Source organism: Schistocerca nitens, chromosome 5 (assembly GCF_023898315.1).
Source record: "Schistocerca nitens isolate TAMUIC-IGC-003100 chromosome 5, iqSchNite1.1, whole genome shotgun sequence".
NCBI classification, from domain to species: Eukaryota; Metazoa; Arthropoda; class Insecta; order Orthoptera; family Acrididae; genus Schistocerca; species Schistocerca nitens.
Window position 1 is genome coordinate 441,394,606 of NC_064618.1, and position 22,120 is coordinate 441,416,725.

Below are 22,120 nucleotides of genomic sequence, written 5' to 3' on the forward strand. Positions count from 1 at the left end.
TGCGTTAAGTAATTTAACTTGTAATCATCACCAGTTTTTCCATTTTATCTCTGTCCAACTCTCTTACGAATGATGAAGTGTGTTAATTTCTTACCAGATTCTTGCATAATCTTGTTCACAAATAGTGATGTAACTGACTGTTTGACAAATAAAATATTCTTAACGCTAATTACCTTAATTTTTGAAAAATTATGTTACTGAGTAGTATCAGACCAACCGATCTGTGGCAAGCTCCAGTGATCACTGTACACAAATACTAGTACAAAAAAAGAAATTAATTGAAAATATTGAAATGATATTTAAGGCCAGACCTGAGGTTTATTAATAACTACTATTTACAGAAAGACAAAGTCTGACTGCTTCCTTTCTTATATACAAGATGTCCCATAGTTCAACAAATTGAAACCTTGATTAAAAATCAATTTATGGTGTGTAGTTTAGACAGCTCTGCTTCTAACTGAGTATCTCTGATCAACTGGGGTTTATCATTCTATGAAGTTATACCATTGTACATTAAGACACAGTTACATAATATTCAAGAAACATTCCATGTGGGAAAAATATATCTAAAAACAAAGATGATGTAACTTACCAAACGAAAGCGTTGGTATGTTGACACACACACACACACACACACACACACACACACACACACACAAAATTCAAGCTTTCACAACCCACAATCAGGAAAGAGGGTAGGAGAGGGAAAGATGAAAGGATGTGGGTTTTAAGGGAGAGCGTAAGGAGTCATTCCAATCCCGGGAGCGGAAAGACTTACCTTAGGGGGAAAAAGGACAGGTATACACTCGCGCGCGCACACACACACACACATATCCATCTGCACATATACAGACACAAGCAGACATTTGTAAAGGCAAATAGTTTGGGCACAGATGTCAGTCGAGGCGGAAGTACAGAGGCAAAGATGTTGTTGAATGACAGGTGAGGTATGAGTGGCGGCAACTTGAAATTAGCGGAGGTTGAGGCCTGGTGGGTAACGGGAAGAGAGGATATACTGAAGGGCAAGATCCCATCTCCGGAGTTCTGTTAACTTGAGAAATGAATAGCAATATTTCTATAAAACATGAAGCAAATTTGTACTGTATCAGAACTTCGGAGATGGGAACTTGCCCTTCAGTATATCCTCTCTTCCCGTTACCCACCAGGCCTCAACCTCCGCTAATTTCAAGTTGCTGCCGCTCATATCTCACCTGTCATTCAACAACATCTTTGACTCTGTACTTCCACCGTGACTGACATCTCTGCCCAAACTCTTTACCTTTACAAATGTCTGCTTGTGTCTGTATATGCGCGGATGGGTGTGTGTGTGTGTGTGTGTGTGTGTGTGTGTGTGTGTGTGTGTGTGTGTGCGCGTGTGTGCGCGCGCGCGCGCGCGCGCGCGAGCGAGCGAGTGTATACCTGTCCTTTTTTCCCCCTAAGGTAAGTCTTTCCGCTCCCGGGATTGGAATGACTCCTTACCCTCTCCCTTAAAAACCCACATCCTTTCATCTTTCCCTCTCCTTCCCTCTTTCCTGATGAAGCAACCGTGGGTTGCGAAAGCTTGAATTTGTGTGTGTGTGTGTGTGTGTGTGTGTGTGTGTGTGTGTGTGTGTGTGTGTGTGTGTGTGTGTCTATCAACTCGAGTAATTACACTCCTGGAAATGGAAAAAAGAACACATTGACACCGGTGTGTCAGACCCACCATACTTGCTCCGGACACTGCGAGAGGGCTGTACAAGCAATGATCACACGCACGGCACAGCGGACACACCAGGAACTGCGGTGTTGGCTGTCGAATGGCGCTAGCTGCGCAGCATTTGTGCACCGCCGCCGTCAGTGTCAGCCAGTTTGCCGTGGCATACGGAGCTCCATCGCAGTCTTTAACACTGGTAGCATGCCGCGACAGCGTGGGCGTGAACCGTATGTGCAGTTGACGGACTTTGAGCGAGGGCGTATAGTGGGCATGCGGGAGGCCGGGTGGACGTACCGCCGAATTGCTCAACACGTGGGGCGTGAGGTCTCCACAGTACATCGATGTTGTCGCCAGTGGTCGGCGGAAGGTGCACGTGCCCGTCGACCTGGGACCGGACCGCAGCGACGCACGGATGCACGCCAAGACCGTAGGATCCTACGCAGTGCCGCAGGGGACCGCACCGCCACTTCCCAGCAAATTAGGGACACTGTTGCTCCTGGGGTGTCGGCGAGGACCATTCGCAACCGTCTCCATGAAGCTGGGCTACGGTCCCGCACACCGTTAGGCCGTCTTCCGCTCACGCCCCAACATCGTGCAGCCCGCCTCCAGTGGTGTCGCGACAGGTGTGAATGGAGGGACGAATGGAGACGTGTCGTCTTCAGCGATGAGAGTCGCTTCTGCCTTGGTGCCAATGATGGTCGTATGCGTGTTTGGCGCCGTGCAGGTGAGTGCCACAATCAGGACTGCATACGACCGAGGCACACAGGGCCAACACCCGGCATCATGGTGTGGGGAGCGATCTCCTACACTGGCCGTACACCACTGGTGATCGTCGAGGGGACACTGAATAGTGCACGGTACATCCAAACCGTCATCGAACCCATCGTTCTACCATTCCTAGACCGGCAAGGGAACTTGCTGTTCCAACAGGACAATGCACGTCCGCATGTATCCCGTGCCACCCAACATGCTCTAGAAGGTGTAAGTCAACTACCCTGGCCAGCAAGATCTCCGGATCTGTCCCCCATTGAGCATGTTTGGGACTGGATGAAGTGTCGTCTCACGCGGTCTGCACGTCCAGCACGAACGCTGGTCCAACTGAGGCGCCAGGTGGAAATGGCATGGCAAGCCGTTCCACAGGACTACATCCAGCATCTCTACGATCGTCTCCATGGGAGAATAGCAGCCTGCATTGCTGCGAAAGGTGGATATACACTGTACTAGTGCCGACATTGTGCATGCTCTGTTGCCTGTGTCTATGTGCCTGTGGTTCTGTCAGTGTGATCATGTGATGTATCTGACCCCAGGAATGTGTCAATAAAGTTTCCCCTTCCTGGGACAATGAATTCATGGTGTTCTTATTTCAATTTCCAGGAGTGTATTTTGCGATTTTATGTCCCCATTTTGTGTTTGTTAGGTCTTTGAATTCTGTTGTGTAAATTTGCATATGTTATCATGTAAATTCAAATCACATTATTCCCTCCCATTGGGTTTTGCTACTGCCAAGTAGCCATTTCTTCGCAGTGGAAATTTGATTTTAATTGCATTTTAATTTCTGTCAGGCAGTACTTTGTAAGTTAGAATCATTTCTGTGCAAGCAAAGATGTCAACAGTATCTACATTATTGTTGAGTAATGCTAGGAGGAGAGATGAAATGTCTGCAGCTGCCCTAAGCAGTGTGGGAGATCATCCAACAAAGAAACTTGGACAACTGTTACCAAAAGTTGCAACAACATTTAGACTGTTTATATCATTTTGTAGGATTATGAAGTATGTTACAGAAATATTTACACAATTTTCTGAAACATATGCAATCCAGTGCTAGCTATTTTACATTTTGTTAAAAAAAGAGCTTTTTTATATCAAAATGTAAATACCTAATAAATTATGAGACAAAACAGCTGACCAGTACTTACCTTCAGGTGGCGAAATGTTTAGTGCTGAAAGTAAAAGACATGACATTGTCCTAAGGTCTGGAACTATTAGTTTTTTCCTCCAGGAGGAGAGAGGGTTATGTTGGGGAAGATTGAAAGTGAAAGGCAAGTCACTCAGATCCCAGGATGAGAGGGGCCGCCCTGTACTGAGGACATGGGTAGAGTGTACATGTCATCTAAATACATTCCTCACACATAGATCAGTTGCAATAAAAATTATTTGTTCTGAAAATATGAATAAGGCATGTGTAAAATTCTCTTTTTACTACTGATCATTTCATTTATGTCTCCATTGGAGCAGATGAAAAGACAAATTAAATTTTAAAATCTTAAATTCGAGATGCTGTCATTTTAAGCATATTTCTCCTCTGTAATTGATATGAGCTCAGTGACCTTCTATCATAGGATAATAGCTGTAATTATTTATTAGGAACTGGTTTAAGCGTATTACACTGAAACATCACAGCACTTTCTTTTGAATATTTTTACATTGTTGCAAAAGTTCCACATTCTTTCATTTTAGTGACTACAGTACATAACAAAAGTATGTAACAATATCATTTCTGTTGTTCTGTGTAGTTAAACTATTGAAATACTTTGGTACTTGATTGCAAACCTGGTTTTCAAGTGTCAGTTTTGTAATGAGATGACTTTTACAGTCTTATATTAAATATATATACATGCATCAATTGACAAAACCTTCTTTACATCACACAATTAAAAAAAATTGCTATTTCTATCTACAAGAAGGCATGCCAATTGTAATTTGACAAAATATGCACGACCATTCATTTAATATATGAAACAATATCAAATTATATGTTCAAGTTTTTGGAAGAATGAATTCTTTTCACCACACTTATACACACATACTTTGCTTTTATGACAAAGCAACTTTATAGTAAAATATCAACTCTGTCCAGGCAATCCTTGTTAGCTGCAGAAACTGAATTGATACAAAGTGGACAGCACCTTACCATTAACTCTGAGAACTATATATTCCTTAATAATAAATGCAGTGCACCAACCCCCCCCCCCCCCCACACACACACACTTTTTTTATAGTTTTGCTAATTTTAGTTGTTTCTAACAAACAAAACTTGGTTATTGTGAACCTCATGCTTCAAACAACAACTATGTTTTATCACTGTCTTGCTCAGTAGCTCCTACTTTTATAAACAATGAGCAGATGCTCCATTTTCTCGCTGTCAACACAGAATATATGAGGAGCAGCAGCTTCCATTTAACAATTATATGACAGTGGTTGCAGTTTTTGGAGTAATTTAACCTAATGGATTCAAGTATTTGTACCAAGCCACCTCTCACGGAAAACCCTCATTAAAATAATGCATATAAAACAATCAGCGTGAGCAAATTATTTAAAAGTATACTGTCCACCTTTACTTAACTGATCAAATAAGAAAAGTTGAAGCTCTCTAAAACAAGAATATCCTAACAATGCTCTTAATGTAATAAATATAGATTTTCCACACAATTATTCAAATTATATCCTTTTTTTATTTCTGAAGTCAGTGTTGCTTATTACCTCTTTTTCTAATAACAGAAAGAGCTAATAGTTTAGATGCTAAATTCAGGAGTGCTCTTCACTTACACTCACATACCCATGCTCATGGACAGAAATTAGTAGCACCTGGCTAGACATGGTAGCTGCCTCCATCTGTTCGCTCATCTGAAAGCCACGAGACTGCCCAAGTGGCAGACTCCTGTGACAACCAGACAATATTGTAAATGAACCAAGTCTCAAACACACCCAGCAGCACACCAGCTGTTACATCCAAAATGTGATGTCGCTGCAACAGCAACCTTGACAGGCAGACACTGCCTGCCCATGCTAGAATAGGTCCCTGGAAAAGAAAATGCACAGGCCACACCCACAGGAAGAAACATGCAACCATTGTAGCTCGGGATGCATGTCCAGATGGAAATGAAAATTTATCTGGTCCAACTACTCCAAACATGTCCGATTTATTGGCCACAGGACGTCTTCGGCGTGTCACAGCTTTTAACACAGCTACCAACACTATGTCCAACAGCAGTCCTACAAAAATAAACAACAAATTGGTGATAAACTAGGAAATAACATTCCAAATCAGCATATTTGAACTACAGTACTTTCTCCCCAGACACACAGAGAAACAAAATGATACTGAGTCTTTTTATTAATGTCTAAAGCTGTACTGTCAAGACAGCATATCTGCTCAACATTGTCACTTTGAAATGATAAGTGATACATTCTGTATGAAGAACTGTGCATGTGGTTATTTATAGAAACTGAATGCTTAATAGAGAAAATGTATCCCATCTAGGGCCATCACAAGTAGAATGGCCAACTGTTTTGCTTAGCAACTATTTACTTGGGACTGTTGGAAACAATAGAGTATGATATTACTATGAACTGTGTTAATGTTGTCTGTCATTTATTTGTGAAAACTATACAATATTACTTTAGTTGTGATGTTGCCGCCAGGCTAAGATGACAGTAATAAAGTCTGTTTAGTAAGACAATCTGCTACATGGGAATGATTAGTGACTGGAAATTTGAAGGCAGTTCATTTTGGCTCAAACTATATAAATTTCTAAAGTTCATCAAAACAAAATGGAATATGGTAATCTCCAGGGAACAACAAAACAACAGGGTGAGCTGCCCAGATGTTGGATGGAAGGGAAAGTAACCAAATCATGGAACAGGAAGACTAATTTAGAAATGGTATATGAAGCAGCCAAGGATTCACAATTGAAATGTACATAAGTCACTTCAATACGCAAAGAATGAAATATACAAAAAGACAGGACAATTGGGAGAAAAGTATAGTGGGTCAACTGTTATCCTTAAGGCTGGCTGTCCTTGTTTATGTATAGTTTTCAAGTGGTAAAAGTAGGTATGGAACATGTGGTACAACTAAGTCAAGATATAAGACCACAGGCAAATTGTTACATCTGCATTACTTGCCCTTTTACTGGTCATGCAACAATATAACAGCAGAGACCTGTGTCTTCCTTCATCTCATTCTGAACATCTCTTCTGAACTATTCATTAAAATAATTTTCGCCTTTGCTCTTTTCCATCTCTTTGACAGTCTTCTGATCCCCTCTTTCCTATTTGAAGTTCTGCACCAATTCTTCATTTTCCCTTGCGTTTGTGTGGTTCCTTCCACTTTGTATACTTTTAGTTTTGCCCTCATCTGTGACCTATTAATTACCTATGGGTAACAAGCAAGCTTACTTCCAGTTCTTTGTATGACCAAGTTCTGGTATACAGTTTCAAGCCAAAGACACATGTGATAGCAATGTCTAATATGTGTTATTTTCAGTTTCAACAATGAGACTAATGATGCCCAGTTTCCACCAACTTTAAACACAGTGCACTGTTATTCATAGGATGATGGAAGAGAATTGCTAGGTATCTGGGTACTGAGTTTTGCCATTACAATTTTTGCCCTCTGGGATAACAATGACACACACTGATAGCAAAGTGCATTAAAGCACTCATTCCATGACACTAGGAGGTGCGCTGGTCCCAGATCGAATTAGCCTTGAGGATTAGTGATGGAGGCTGGTTTTCCGCCCAGCCTGGATGTTGCTTCTAGTAAGTTTTACACATCTACGCCTCAGAAACACGATGTGTAAACATTCTGAGAAAAGATGTTGTATTTGACCATGCACATACACTACATGCAGACAGAAGGGGGTACACAGATTACTTCCACCCAGGGGAATAGTTGGCAGAAGCTTTAAAATGTCTATGGAAGTGGCAACCTAATTATGATAATAGCCTGTATATGGGTATGGTTGGTTTTCTGTGAAATTGGCGAAATGCCATAGCAGTTCTGACCCAGCATTAGATGGATAAGAGCATCAGAAAGGAAGGAAGTGGTACCAACAATTCACATTATCACCTGAAAATATGAGAGGTGCTCTGTTATAAAATACTGTGGAGTTTCAGTTACACCATTCAGTGCAACATTGTTAAGCCTTAGTGACATTTAATATCTTGTTTACTGATACTTAATATGTTGTTTAAAGTGTTGTGTATGGGATTAGCATAATTCTGCTGTAGTAAAATACGGTATGAAGCAATGAAATAAAGTGTGTTTTGCAAAACTAAAATGAACTGGTGCTCTCACTTTGATCAAAACACGAAGACTGAACAACAGTCACATCTGATGACACACTTGCAAAACTTTATGTAACGGGCCCATGGGTGGGCATTCTTACACCATTGATTACAGTAATATCAAATGGCATGCACAACCAGACCCAACTAATGACATGCCAAATGATACTGTGCTGTCAAAAATGTACAAAATGTAGCATGTAATAATAGTTGACCTCTGCTGCTGCAGATAAACTTAACTTCAATTACGCCACCAATAAGAATTAGCTAATGGCCCAACTCTACAAATTAAAAGAGTACTATAACAGTCAGATATTTACAATAGAAGGTACATTTTTTTATATGGTGTTTTACAAATTCTTTTCCTAAGATGCACAGATTTAGTCTTCTGGCCAGTAGTATAGTTTGCTAATCACTGGATTCTGACAACTACTGAGTATGATAAAATATCTACATGAATAGATTTTACCAAACAGAGAAAAGGATGAGCAATGGACAGGGACATCATCCACCAACTCCACTTGCTGTACTTGTAATGACAATTGCATAAGGTCAAAATTATTGTGGTGCAAAGTTTTTCCAGTCAAATATTACCAGAGATATCACTCACTGATGTTTTTTCTGTACACTATGCTCATTAAATGTTAATAGTAAATATCTTGTTAAATGAGCCAACACACTATTTTCTTCCTATTAATCCAAATGTCCCCCTATCATATCCCCTGTGGCCCTACAGAAATGCTATCCACATCCTCTGTGTACACCTACATGGTACTCTACACTACAGTCTCATCTGTCACCCTATCCTCTGCTCTTGTTAATTAAGCTACTCTGCCATGTCCCAGCCAATCACCACCACCACCACCACCACCACCACCACCACCACCACCACCACCAAATGAAGACAATGAACAAATGCACTGTTTAAGTAATCTGAAGTTTCATTGTCAACATGTAAATCAACAGATGGTACCCTTGACAACATTTGCTTCATCAGTAAAGCCTTAAACAACAAAAGTAATTCAGCCTTCATAAACAGTCCATATTACATTTGTCACTTTGTTAATTTACAAATGTCAAAAATCCACCACAGCTGCTATTTTAGGTGTATTTATGAAGCCAACAATGGTTTAATTTTACACAAACATCCCTAGGTGATAAAGGTGATGTCCTGCACCCAATGCATAATGCTGGCTGTGTTTATACGAAGTACAATCAAAGAATTCACATTGTACTTTTATTCCAACAAGTATCTTTTAATGTTTCACTGGGCAATTATGCATATTAAATCATGGCAGTGGTACATAACTGCCATTTTGTCACCTGAAGAGTTTCATATAGAATGAAATCAGCTGTGGAAGCACAACATGATCAAGATTATTTCAGCCATTTACATTTTATCATTGGCTTTCAGTGCTACTTTGATTTCATTTACACAATGATTTTGAAGAATGACAACCTTTGAACATATAACGGCACAAATATAGTGTTAAAACAAAAACACATTCAATACTATTCATGCTTACATATTTCTTTTAAGCATTAATTGCACTGTATCACCTAAAATCCTTATTTAGGTAGTACAAATGTTTCATTTTTATAAGCACTTTCTATGCCCTAGTTGGAAAACCTGTGGTAAACACGAAGTATATGACAGAGAAGTGGTGTAGGTGATACAAATAACAAAGTAAACATACAAAATTTAAGCTTCTTAAAATCAGAAATGAATGTTGTTGTACTGGTTATTTATTATGTGGATGATTTTCAAAAGGAAGTGAACTTTCAAATCGAAAATGTTACCACAAATGTAATTATCAATCATACATATCAGCCCTTTTCCTAAATACCACATTTAAGCGCTCCACACTGGAAAATATCTACATCTACATCTACATACATACTCTGCAATCCACCATACAGTGCATGGCGGAGGGTACCTCGTACCACAACTAGCATCTTCTCTCCCTGTTCCGCTCCCAAACAGAATGATGGAAAAATGACTGCCTATATGCCTCTGTACGAGCCCTAATCTCTCTTATCTTATCTTTGTGGTCTTTCCGCGAAATGTAAGTTGGCGGCAGTAAAATTGTACTGCAGTCAGCCTCAAATGCTGGTTCTCTAAATTTCCTCAGTAGCTATTCACGAAAAGAACACCTCCTTTCCTCCAGAGATTCCCACCCGAGTTCCTGAAGCATTTCTGTAACACTCGTGTGATGATCAAACCTACCAGTAACAAATCTAGCAGCCCGCCTCTGAATTGCTTCTATGTCCTCCCTCAATCCGACGTGATAGGAATTCCAAACGCTCGAGGAGTACTCAAGAATAGGTCGTATTAGAGTTTTATAAGTGGTCTCCTTTACAGATGGACCACATCTTCCCAAAATTCTACCAATGAACCGAAGACGACTATCCGCCTTCCCCACAACTGCCATTACATGCTTGTCCCACTTCATATTGCTCTGCAATGTTACGCCCAAATATTTAATCGATGCGACTGTGTCAAGTGCTACACTACTAATGGAGTATTCAAACATTACAGGATTCTTTTTCCTATTCATCTGCATTAATTTACATTTATGAGTTAGATGCCATTCTATACACCAATCACAAATCCTGTCCAAGTCATCTTGTATCATCCTACAGTCACTCAATGGCGACATCTTCCCGTACACCACAGCATCATCAGCAAACAACTGAAAAATATATTTTATAAAAGGAAAGTGTTATTATCCTGATGAGTCTTTATCACTGAGAGTGAGAAGGATGGTCGTGACTGACATAGAAATGCTACTGCAACAGAGACTGAAGAACTGTTTATACATCTTACATCAAAACATGGCTGAGAATGGCTGAAAAATTGGTGTACCCTTCAGTTACTTTTGAATCACCAGTATAAGGTGGGCACAATAAAACTGGCCCAAAAAATATTTACAATAAGATTGACAAGGGATTGACCCTTGATGAACATCACAGAAAATGCTGGAAATGGCCACCATTGACATCAGTACAAGGCTTTGCTTGATTTATCAAACTACGAGAAATGTAGCAGTTATTCCTGAAGGATAGCAGCAATAACATTTTCAATGTTCTTCTACAGCTCTTCCAGTGTGTGTAGAGTATCTGAGTAAACCTGACCCTTCAACTCACCATGTCTAAAAGTGACACGAAAAGATATCAGGTGATTGAGATGGCCAGGACATTACACTACCTCTGCCGATTGTCCTCTCCTTCTTGGACAACTCAACTCATGCATTCATGACAAGATTGTCAGGGTGCAGAGATAGAGTGTGTGAGTGTGTGTGTGTGTGAGCCTGTTGCACGCATGCACGCTGTTGCTCCATTTTGCTGAAAATGTCCATACAGCTGTTCGTCTTCTCTGAATTAATCTACAACTGGTTTAAACAGTTTCTGTGCATACAGGTTAGCGTTAACAGTTTTGTGGAAGAATCATGCCATAATGTGGACAATAGATATTGTGCACCAAACACAAATCTTAAGATTATGCAATGGCTCTTCAGAGTACTAATGGGTATTTTCTGATGCACGATGACGCATGTTCATTGAGTCTACATACCCTAAGAAACTGAACCAAGGCTCCTCTGAAGAAAAAACACTGAGTCCCAGACAAGCACAACAAAAAGACTGTTATACATTTAAGCTTTCAGACAAAAGACCTCCTTCTAAAGTAGGAAACACACATACACACACATGCACACTGCCTCTAGTTGCTGAGCCCTCAGCAGTCACAGACAGTGGTCATGCAAGTGAGAGTTGTGCTTGTGTGAATGCCTTCTTGTTGAAAGCTAAAATGTATAACAGTCTTTTTGTTGTTCACGTCTGTGATATAATGACTCCTCTACATAGTGAAGAGCCATTTATCCTTTTCCTAATACTGTCATTATACCAGCAATAAATTTTATAATATGTTACTGATCATGTCTTTACACAGAGAAAATGTTTGTTTTTTGCGTAACTGCTCGCTAGTCTCTTTGAGAGTATCTCAATGAATATCATCAATAAACTGATTAACATATTTAATCAGATAATCTTCATAGTTGAACATATTATTTAGAAGGGGAAGCTTGGAAGGACTGACAGTAATAAAGCAGATATACCTACTTCAGACAAATGGAGAGCATTTTCCACACAGTCTTATGATGAACACTCACAATTTTCACTCTCCAAAGATGGTACAATGTTCATCACTTCATAAACCACTAAATTCAAAATTAACCTCTTCCTCACTATCCATTCTTGAACACACTATGTAACCAACAGTACAAGACTGAGAAACTACTTTTTACTGTTGACTTCCAACGGATGACGATTAGTAGCAACAACCGGAACATAGCAGGCAAGCTAGTGAAGTACAAACAGGGTTTCTTGCCTAAATTCTCATCTAAAAGCATTCATTCAATAAATGGAGTTTTAGTTTTAAGGGATCTTGTTACATGAGTGACACTGTGATATTAAATCTTGGTTAAATAAGAAACATGAGGTAACTCATGACATTATGATAAAAACTTAAAAGTCAACAACATACCAATGAGAAAGTTCATCTGCATTTGGTAGAGTGATGGATGATCCCACAGCCAAATAAAGGCTAGCCATGCTGCTATCCATGGTACACCGTGGCACGATACCTGCAAATCATATATACCATATATCTTCTGTAGTTGGCAGGGAATGTGAAATGTATAATCTTCTGACGTCAGTACAAAGTGTGAAAAAAAGAGGCACAAAGCTGTGACCTTTTTGTGTAGGTTCTCTCCCTCACTAGTTAATTATGATAGTAGCTTACATGTAATCACTGCATGCCTGCATATTTAGAACCACATATACTCAATATGAAACTGAAATATAACAACAAATAATATAAAATTGTGGGTCTTACTTGTAAGGAAAGCAGCAACTCCAATGACAACATCAAACAAAAATCTTTAGATCAGCTGACTAATTTTTGAACTAACACAAAAAGAAACACAGGGAAAGATGGGGCCAACTACGACTCAGGAGGTCATAGAAGTTACTCAAAAATTTGCTGAACGTAATGTAAATACAACAGAGGAATCTTAAAAAATTTCTTGTCAAGGGTGTCATGAAAATTTGTTGTATTTACTTTGTAACTAGCATGTGAAGATTTATTTCTGCTTTTCACAAATTTATTCCTTTTGTTTCAATTGCTGCTTATTGTATACTTCACTAAAGAAGTAGTTTTAGTATCACTGATATGTCCCAGACTATATAAAGTAAGACATTCCTGAATCATCTTTCCAATATCTAATTACTGAAGTAAATTTTGTAGTACCTCCTGTAATCAAATAATTCAGCTTTAATTTCTTTACAACATTTCAGATACAGTCTATAACATAAAAAATGATGCTTGAAATACTGGAGGTCTGGGTAGTATAAGGAATTACTGTTTTACTTGAGTATGCTACAAATCATGTCCAGAGCTGATGAGTGGGTCTATAATGATTTTAAAGTACATGCTGGTCATAAGCTCTGTCACTAAAGTCAACATTTTTCCAAATTTATTCAACACATGCTAACCAGTGAAGATACAAGATCCGTTACAAAAGCTTTCCACCTGATTGATTTCTTGTAACAACTGAATTCCTGAACACCATCATCGTGTGATTTTACTTTGTGTGGCATTAAATGTGTTGGTCTGCATGCTAGAGCTTGAATTGAACCACGTCCTTGCCTTCTGGATGTGGTACTCTTGCCAAATGAGCCACATTGACATGACTCACGACCTGCTTCCAAAGCTTCCATTCCTACTTTGAAAAACTTGCACAAGCCCCCAGTATATTTTGCTAAACAGGAAGTGCAGAGTGAAATGATTTTCTGGTGAGATGTCTTACAAGGAGCGGCCCAGACCCTGTGAATAATCAATTTAGTCAAGTTCCTGCCTACTGATTGGAGTTTGCTTGACAGTAACTTCGCTTAAAGGGCTTAGGTTCCTACACTTTCAGTTTTGAAAGAAAAAAACGTTTCAGAACATGTAAAATCACTAGAACACCCAGGAAAATATGCACTGCAAATACCGACCAAACATCAGAAGTGCTCTGCCCTAGAGTGATGGGGAGGAGGTGGTGGGAGGATGACACTCATTGCACTCTGAAGTACAGTATTAACAGTGTTACACATTTTTAGTCAGCACTACTTCACTTTCTTAAAAACTAGTGCTGAAAGAATTTCTGCTAGCAGATCCAACATTTCAGTGTTACAAAAATTATAGGCTGACAGAAATGTGTAATAACACATACTTTGAGGTTTCAAAATCCAGTAAATTTCAAAATACTTTTTACAAGTTGTATCTCCAACATGTTTTGAAACCTGATGTCAGAGACTTACTAGTGTACTCATGGGGAGAGCATACTACCATAGCTCAGTTACGAATTTGCAACACTGTCACACACTTCTTGAAATTCACTGAGAACAGCATCATCAAGCTGATGCAATAAATATCTATACCCTCATAAATTATCTGTTGTCAGCCTGTCCTCCTGTTATAAATGTGTGCATTTCCCAGAGCAGAGAGGGCAAACTGAAATCTTTCCTTCTCAGTATGGCATGATTGTATAATTTTCAAAGCTTTCTGTGAAGCATTCTACCACACTGCTACTTTATGTAGGTGGCTGATGAAAAGATCTAGTTAATATTTTAGGATTGGTTTTGATGATCATCTTCACACAGATTATCTTAGTTATTATGGAGTTTCCTTATGGCAACAAACATGCTGCTACAATTGGTGTTCAAGCAATCCTTGTAGCAAGTATTCCATTCAGAATTTATTATTTTGCTGTTATTTATGTACGGATTTAAAAAAAACTTTCTGTACCAAGTCTCCTGTGTACACTTTCACCATTAACAAGTAAGGGGAATTTTGAGATCTTACTCTGAACATTTCTGCCATTAATTACAGTAGCTTTAAATTTCTGTTTGTGACCCTCCATAATACAGGGTGATTCTGAAAGGACTTAAAAATTTCATTTATACACAGACTTTTACTGAGATGACATAGACATATGATTAAGGTGCCATCTTGTAGCGAAATTTCATTCACCTGCAATCGTAGTACTGAATTCTGCCATTAGGAATGACAATGCGGACTTCGCGTGACCTTAACATGCTAATTGTGTTGAATGAAAGAAACATCAGCAACAACAAGGGTTCTTGGAGCTCCTCAATCAACTTTCTTGATGTCTCGAGAGTGTCACAAAAAAGTTACAGCTGAGACCATACAAATTGGCACTGCAGAAGTGACACTGGATATTCTGAATACAGTGTGGCAAGAAACTGACTTCAGATGGAACATTTGCTGTATGACCAATGTCAGTCACATTCAACTAAAGTGAAAGTTGAAGTGAAAGTAATTGCATGGGACAAAACTTACAGTATTTTGCTGTGGAACCTCGACTACCTGTATATGTCTTTCTCAATAAAATTTTGTATGTAAATAAAGTTGTAAAGTCCTTTTAGAACCACCCTATATTTACAATGGAAATGTACAACACCTATCTGCACTTCCAGTAAACAAACCCTCATGTGCATGGCACACATACTCTGCTATCACAGTAGCTCCTGCTGGAGTGTAGAATGCATTCTGACAGAGGAAGAGTGCCCAACAATTCTTAATTTGATAATACAGGTCAAGACATCTACACAGATTTGATAGAACTTCAGGACTAAACTGCCCACCTGGAGAGTGTCATTGTCAGTTCTGAGGCCTGTGCTACAAATTATTTTGAATTGTGCTTTCACCCCATAAGTGAAGTTAGCAATCTGCACAACTTCAGTCAACTGGAAAAAAGGACACCTGAGAAGGTCCTCAGCTGCAACAAATGTAACTGGCAGTTTATATCGGAGCTTATTCCAAAGTTCAGGCGAGAACTCCAGCAAGAACGTTTTTTAGTTTTGTAGTCTTCAGTCTAAAGACTGATATGATGCAGCCTTCCATGTTAATCTATCCTGTGCAACCCTCTTCATCCTTGAATAACACTTGCAACCCACATTAACTTAAACCTGCTTACTGAATTCATGCCCAAGTCTTTCTCTACCAAGTCTATATTGGACTTCTGACTATTCAGTTTCTTCCAGTGTACAGGGTGATTCAAAAAGAATACCACAACTTTAAAAATGTGTATTTAATGAAAGAAACATAATATAACATTCTGTTATACATCATTACAAAGAGTATTTAAAAAGGTTTTTTTCACTCAAAAACAAGTTCAGAGATGTTCAATATGGCCCCCTCCAGACACACGAGCAATATCAACCCGATACTCCAACTCGTTCCACACTCTCTGTAGCATATCAGGCGTAACAGTTTGGATAGCTGCTGTTATTTTTCGTTTCAAATCATCAATGGTGGCTGGGAGAGGTGGCCGAAACACCATATCCTTAACATACCCCCATAAGAAAAAATCGCAGGGGGTAAGATCAGGGCTTCTTGGAGGCCAGTGATGAAGTGCTCTGTCACGGGCTGCCTGGCGGCCGATCCATCGCCTCGGGTAGTTGACGTTCAGGTTTCATAACTAACCTTTTTCGTAGGACTCTCCATACAGTTGATTGTGGAATTTGCAGCTCTCTGCTAGCTCTGCGAGTCGATTTTCCTGGGCTGTGAACAAATGCTTGCTGGATGCGTGCTACATTTTCATCACTCGTTCTCGGCCGTCCAGAACTTTTCCCTTTGCACAAACACCCATTCTCTGTAAACTGTTTATACCAATGTTTAATACACCACCTATCAGGAGGTTTAACACCATACTTCGTTGGAAATGTGCGCTGAACAACTGTCGTCGATTCACTTCTGCCGTACTCAATAACACAGAAAGCTTTCTGTTGAGCGGTCGCCATCTTAGCGTCAACTGACGCTGACGCCTAGTCAACAGCGCCTCAAGCGAACAAATGTACAACTAAATGAAACTTTATAGCTCCCTTAATTCGCCGACAGATAGTGCTTAGCTCTGCCTTTTGTCGTTGCAGAGTTTTAAATTCCTAAAGTTGTGGTATTCTTTTTGAATCACCCTGTATTTCTTGCTTGGAACAGTCCACAGGTGTACTGCTGGTCCATAGTGTCCAACGGGCACAATATTTCGGCAATCAGGTATGTCACTATCATCAGGTGTACTGACAAACTGAGCTCCTGAGGGCGGGCGGCCATTTTAAATCCCCTCCCCCTGCGAGGCGTTCTCTTCGTGGTCCGCGCCCATGGCCACACCTCGGCAGTCGCTGAGAAACTGGCGTCGGTGTCTGGTATGTTGGTAGTCCATTTCGTGATTTCTGGATGAACAGTGTTCTGTGACCGCTGACTTGTTGGGTTATCTAAGTCGAGTGTGCCTCTGGTGTTCTCGGCAACGATCTTTGATGGTGCGCACTGTTTGTCCAATATAAGTCTTCCCACACTGACAAGGAAACTGGTATATGCCGGCCTTCTGCAAACTGACATCGTCTGACACTTCCTAATAATGCTTGTGTTTTATTGGGCAGGCAAAAGACAGTTCCTATTTGGTGTTTCCTGAATATTCGCCCTATTTTCCCCAATAGTGCACCAGTATATGGCATATAGGCAGTGGCTATCTCTTCATCCTTGACTTCTTCCATCTCCACACACTGTACTGTAAAGGTGGGGCGGAGAGTGCGTCTGATCTGCCATTCCGAGTTTTGGCTGAATACAGTTTTGAGGTGTTCCAGCTCATGGGGCAGACACTGCGTCAGAGATGGTGTGCACCCTGTGCACCAGTGTTTTTAGCACCCCATTCCTCTGCAAAGGGTGGTGGCAGCTATCCGCATGCAAATACAGGTCAGTGTGCATTTTCTTCCTTTATACCCCGTGGTCCATGGTGCCATCCACTCTTCTTTTGACCATGACGTCCAGGAATAGTAATTTTCCTTCTGCTTCGGTCTCCATAGCGAGTTTGATGTTCGGATGTATGGAGTTCAATGTGTAAGGAAGTCTAGGAGCTTGTCCCTTCCATGGGGCCAGATCAGGAATGTGTCACCCACATAATAGAGAAAACAAGTACGTTTCCATTTGGATGACGCCAAAGCTTCTTCCTCGAAGAAACTCCATATAGAAATTCGCGACCACAGGCGAGAGTGGGCTCCCCACTGCGACTCCTTCTGTTTGTTTATAGTATTCTCCATTGAAGAGAAAATATGTGGAGGTCAGAACGTGCCTGAAAAGGTCAGTCGTCTTCTTGTCAATTCCTGAGCAATAAGCTCAACTGACTCAAGAGACACCCTGGCGAATAATGAAACAATGTCAAAACTCACCAGGATATCAGAGTCTTTCAGCTTGAAGTTGTCCACACACTTTATGAAATCCACAGAATTACAAACGTGATGAGGGCATTTACCCACATAAGGGCTTAGTAATTCTGCCAGGTATTTGGCCAGCAAATATGTAGGTGCCCTAATGTTGCTGAAAATGGGGCGTAACAGTACCCCTTCTTTGTGGACTTTAGGGAATCCATAAAGTCTTGGCGGTACAGGTCCTTGAGGCGTCAATTTCTTGGCAACACACTCTAGTAAATCCGTGTCTTTGAGAAGAGCCCTAGTCTTGTTCTCCACCCTCTTTGTGGGGTCGGAGTTGATCTTCCTGTAAGATTCGCCATTTATCACGCTCTGCATCTTCTCAGTGTAATCCTTATGGGAACTAACTGTGGTGTCACCGCCAGACACCACACTTGCTAGGTGGTAGCTTAAATCGGCCGCAGTCCATTAGTACATGTCGGACCCGCGTGTCGCCACTGTGTGATCGTAGACCGAGCGCCACCACACGGCAGGTCTAGAGAGACGGACTAGCACTCGCCCCAGTTGTACGGACGACATTGCTAGCGACTACACGTACGAAGCCTTTCTCTCATTTGCCGAGAGACAGTTAGAATAGCCTTCAGCTAAGTCCATGGCTACGACCTAGCAAGGCGCCATTAACCATATCTGGAGAGAGTCTCACTTGTATTATCAAGAGAAATGTACCATAATGAATTAAAGTTAAGTATACGAGAAGCTCCGTTCTTTTCTTTATAGCTTTCATCACGTATCCTGTTTCAGACTTAACGCCAGTCGGCGTGTGTGTACGTGTGCCTTTCGGCTACCCGTCACTGTGGACTGGCTGCCTTAACAGTCCACTACACTAACAACTGTAGCATTGCCTTTGTCAGCTGGTAAGACAACAATCTCAGGGCTCAAATGGCTGCCCTCTCTCTGCTGGTAATATTCGACTTGATTGGTTTAGTTCTCGTGAGAGCACAGCAGGTTTCCTGGCATACTTCTTCAGCTGCTTCAGGTGGTAGTTGTGCAGCAACCTATTCAACTGCACTGATAATGTCCGCTACCGGTGTGACCTAGGTGTGGGAGCAAAATTAAGTCCCTTCTCCAGAGGGGATTTAAGACGGCCGCCCGCCCTCAGGAGCACAGTTCATCTGCGCACCTGACGATGGCAACATGTCTGATTGCCGAAATATTGTGCCCGTTTGACACTATGGACCGGCAGTACACCCGTGGATTGTTCAAGTACATTGGACTTATTTCCCAACCTAGCTTATTTCCCTAAGAGGAGGGGGGGGGGTGAGGGGTGGGGAGGATGGGGGGCAAGGGGCTCCAAATTACAGATTTTTTGATTATCATTATCTTTACAAGCCGACAACATTTTACATTTCTATTACATGCACATTCCGAATGAAAGTTGATAAAAAATTCCTTTAAATTAGTGTGTCTCGAGCAATTAATTTGTTGCATGTGAAAATCAAATCAGGTTTTTTGATGTTATTCTTGATCTGTTACCTGATAAGTGAATGGTGGAAACTGGCATGTCCAAATATGCCCTAAAATATTTTTCACTGCAAAATAAAATTACTGATATACACTGTCAGAGTTTAATTGTTAAAACACACTGAAAAGATCTTTTTTAAACATTGTCCAACTTTTGCTATATGCAGAACTACTACTAACATAGGTCTCTACAGCCTTTCCTTGCTAATGGTAATGACAATTTGAGTAGGATGTACAGCAGGCCTTACTGCAGGGGTAAACACATAATATTTCAAAGGGTTCAAATGACTCTGAGCACTATGGGACTTAACATCTGAGGTCATCAGTCAGATAATATTTCACTTCTTAAGATTTTGTTATAATGCACATATGTATGTATTTTTATAATAATTCCTTTCAAGAACATGTATGTGTTTGGTTAACCTTTCCTCTTAAGAATAATTTACGAGCCTAAAATAATGCCCAGGATTGTGCGCAGAAAACTATTATCAATACACAGTTTTAGAATTAATCTAGCTCATCTAGAAAGACAACATTCACTAAAACATGCAACCTCAAATTGATAGATAGGATTTAAAAAAATACAGTTACATACTTGATGGTACTTATAAATGAAACCTGAAATGATATAGCCAATATATAAAAACACCACTGTATGAAAATATGCAGTTGCAATCTCTGCAAATATTGTATTTAAAGGGGCAGCTATAGAATTGTAATAAAAACTATGTACGAGCTATGTCAGTATCATTCTTGTAAGTGTTGTAGGGAATGACTAATGAGGACTCAACCATTTCATGGTATTTTTGTTCCATACAATTCAAGGAAGAATATGAACAAATTACTGAAAATAGTGGCAGCTGACATTTTGTGACAGGTAAGTGTGTGCAACATATACGATACTCTGAACATATGAAACTGAACAGGTAAGGACAGGTAAGGCAATTCAGCAATTCTGCTAAGGAAGCACTCCAGCAAAGAGAAGACAGGTAGTGTTTGCTAAATGTATTGTCATATTTCAACTAAAATAAAGATGAAATTCCAAAGCAGAGTCGTCAATGAAGTAAAACACTTACAAGGAGAAGTCCCAAGTGGTGGGATCATCTCTTGGGAACCATCTATATGGTGATGTATGTTAAGGTCCCAGGTATCTCACCTGTAGCCATTCACACAGCCATTCACCCTCGTTGAGCCCTCTTTTATGAATAATTAAAAAAAGGAAGGAATTTCCCATGGTCCTCTACAGCTTTAAAAAAGAAATGCTATACAGACTGGATATGTGGTGTAACGGTTAAGGTGCAGTCCTTACACGCAAAAGGTTGCAGATTTGAATCTTGTCACATGTTTTTTTTATTTTTAAATCGTTAATGAAATGGCTTTGATCATTATTTTTATTTGCCTGATTGGTTTAAATATAATTGCTTGAATTTCTATTCCTCTGTCACATCATTTTAATTACTTGACAACTTTTTCAATTGCTCTCACTCTTTCTCCAGTCATTCTTTCTCCACTTGGAATCCTTGTTTATGTGTTTTAATCTATTTTTATGTATTAACTTTGATTTAATTTCTTCTGTTTTATCATCCCATATTTTCGTATATGTTATTGCATTTATAATTTCTCTTCTCATTTTGCTTGAATTTTGTTTTACTATAATCCCTTCTGTCGTTTAAATCTTCATCTGTATTATTTTGTCCATACTACAATAAGAATTTATGTTTTAAAACTACATCTTTTAACAAAAAATACATTTTTGACAGTAGTGCACAGTCAATATAAATAAGTTATTTTGTATTTTTTTTAACCAACAGATTGGCATTTTCAAACATTTAAATAAATGGGGAACAAAAATAATTCACATGCACAAGTGGAAAAAGAACGGTAGGACGAAATAAAAAAGAACACTTGGAAAAGTTAACACAATGTTTAAAATGACGTGAAAAATACATTTACGTCAATTAATCGAAAAGAGTAATAATCAAAGTCATTCCGATAAAGTTCTGAAAATGAAAAATTTCAAAGCACCTGATAATATTTGAAACCACAACCTTTTGCAAGTACCTTAACCATTATGCTATGCACCTAGTTAAAACACTTTTTTCAAAAAGATGTAGTGTTATGCAAAATTCCTGAACTTTTATTTGTCAATTTCTTGCAAACAGGGTCTCACTGGGGAATATCTGGGATCTTAATCTACAGCATTGTTTAAGGGGGTGTTGCCTTGGTAGCACTGAAAGCAAGTTTATTATAAACACCAATGTAAAGCCAGAACAGAAATGAACACCTGGCCAGATAGTGCTGCTAGTTACACAAGCACAGAAAACTTCAGAATATACAAAAATACAAACATAAGACATTTTGAGGACCTTCCAGAAATGATAAATACTAAATAACAATTTCTGGTGGTCAGGATTGAACTGGCAACCTGCAATTTGCAGCCTGCCAGCCAAGAATGTTAACCACCACGCCACACTGCATGCACCACAACTCACGGCATTGCTCCCTCTTCTGTAGCAACAGCAACCTGCTGTTTCAGGAGTTTTAAGTGGATACAACATGAGATGGTCCTCTCTA

At 39.9% G+C, this 22,120-nt stretch overlaps 1 protein-coding gene across 3 annotated transcripts in view; it reads right to left on the reverse strand.

Annotated features, from left to right (window-relative positions):
- Nucleotides 1-4,036: 4,036 nt before the first annotated feature.
- LOC126260098 (polyisoprenoid diphosphate/phosphate phosphohydrolase PLPP6) overlaps nucleotides 4,037-22,120 on the reverse strand; it is a 46,462-nt gene continuing 28,378 nt past the window's right edge. For 2 of the 3 annotated variants that reach the window (XM_049957330.1, XM_049957327.1), the window contains exons 3-4: nucleotides 12,306-12,405; nucleotides 4,037-5,686 (exon numbers count right to left, since the gene is read on the reverse strand). In XM_049957330.1, the coding sequence (XP_049813287.1) occupies nucleotides 5,283-5,686; nucleotides 12,306-12,405 (504 nt within the window). In that variant the 3' untranslated portion in view covers nucleotides 4,037-5,282. The remainder of the gene's footprint in view (nucleotides 5,687-12,305; nucleotides 12,406-22,120) is intronic. The other variant, XM_049957328.1, reaches the window with a different exon arrangement.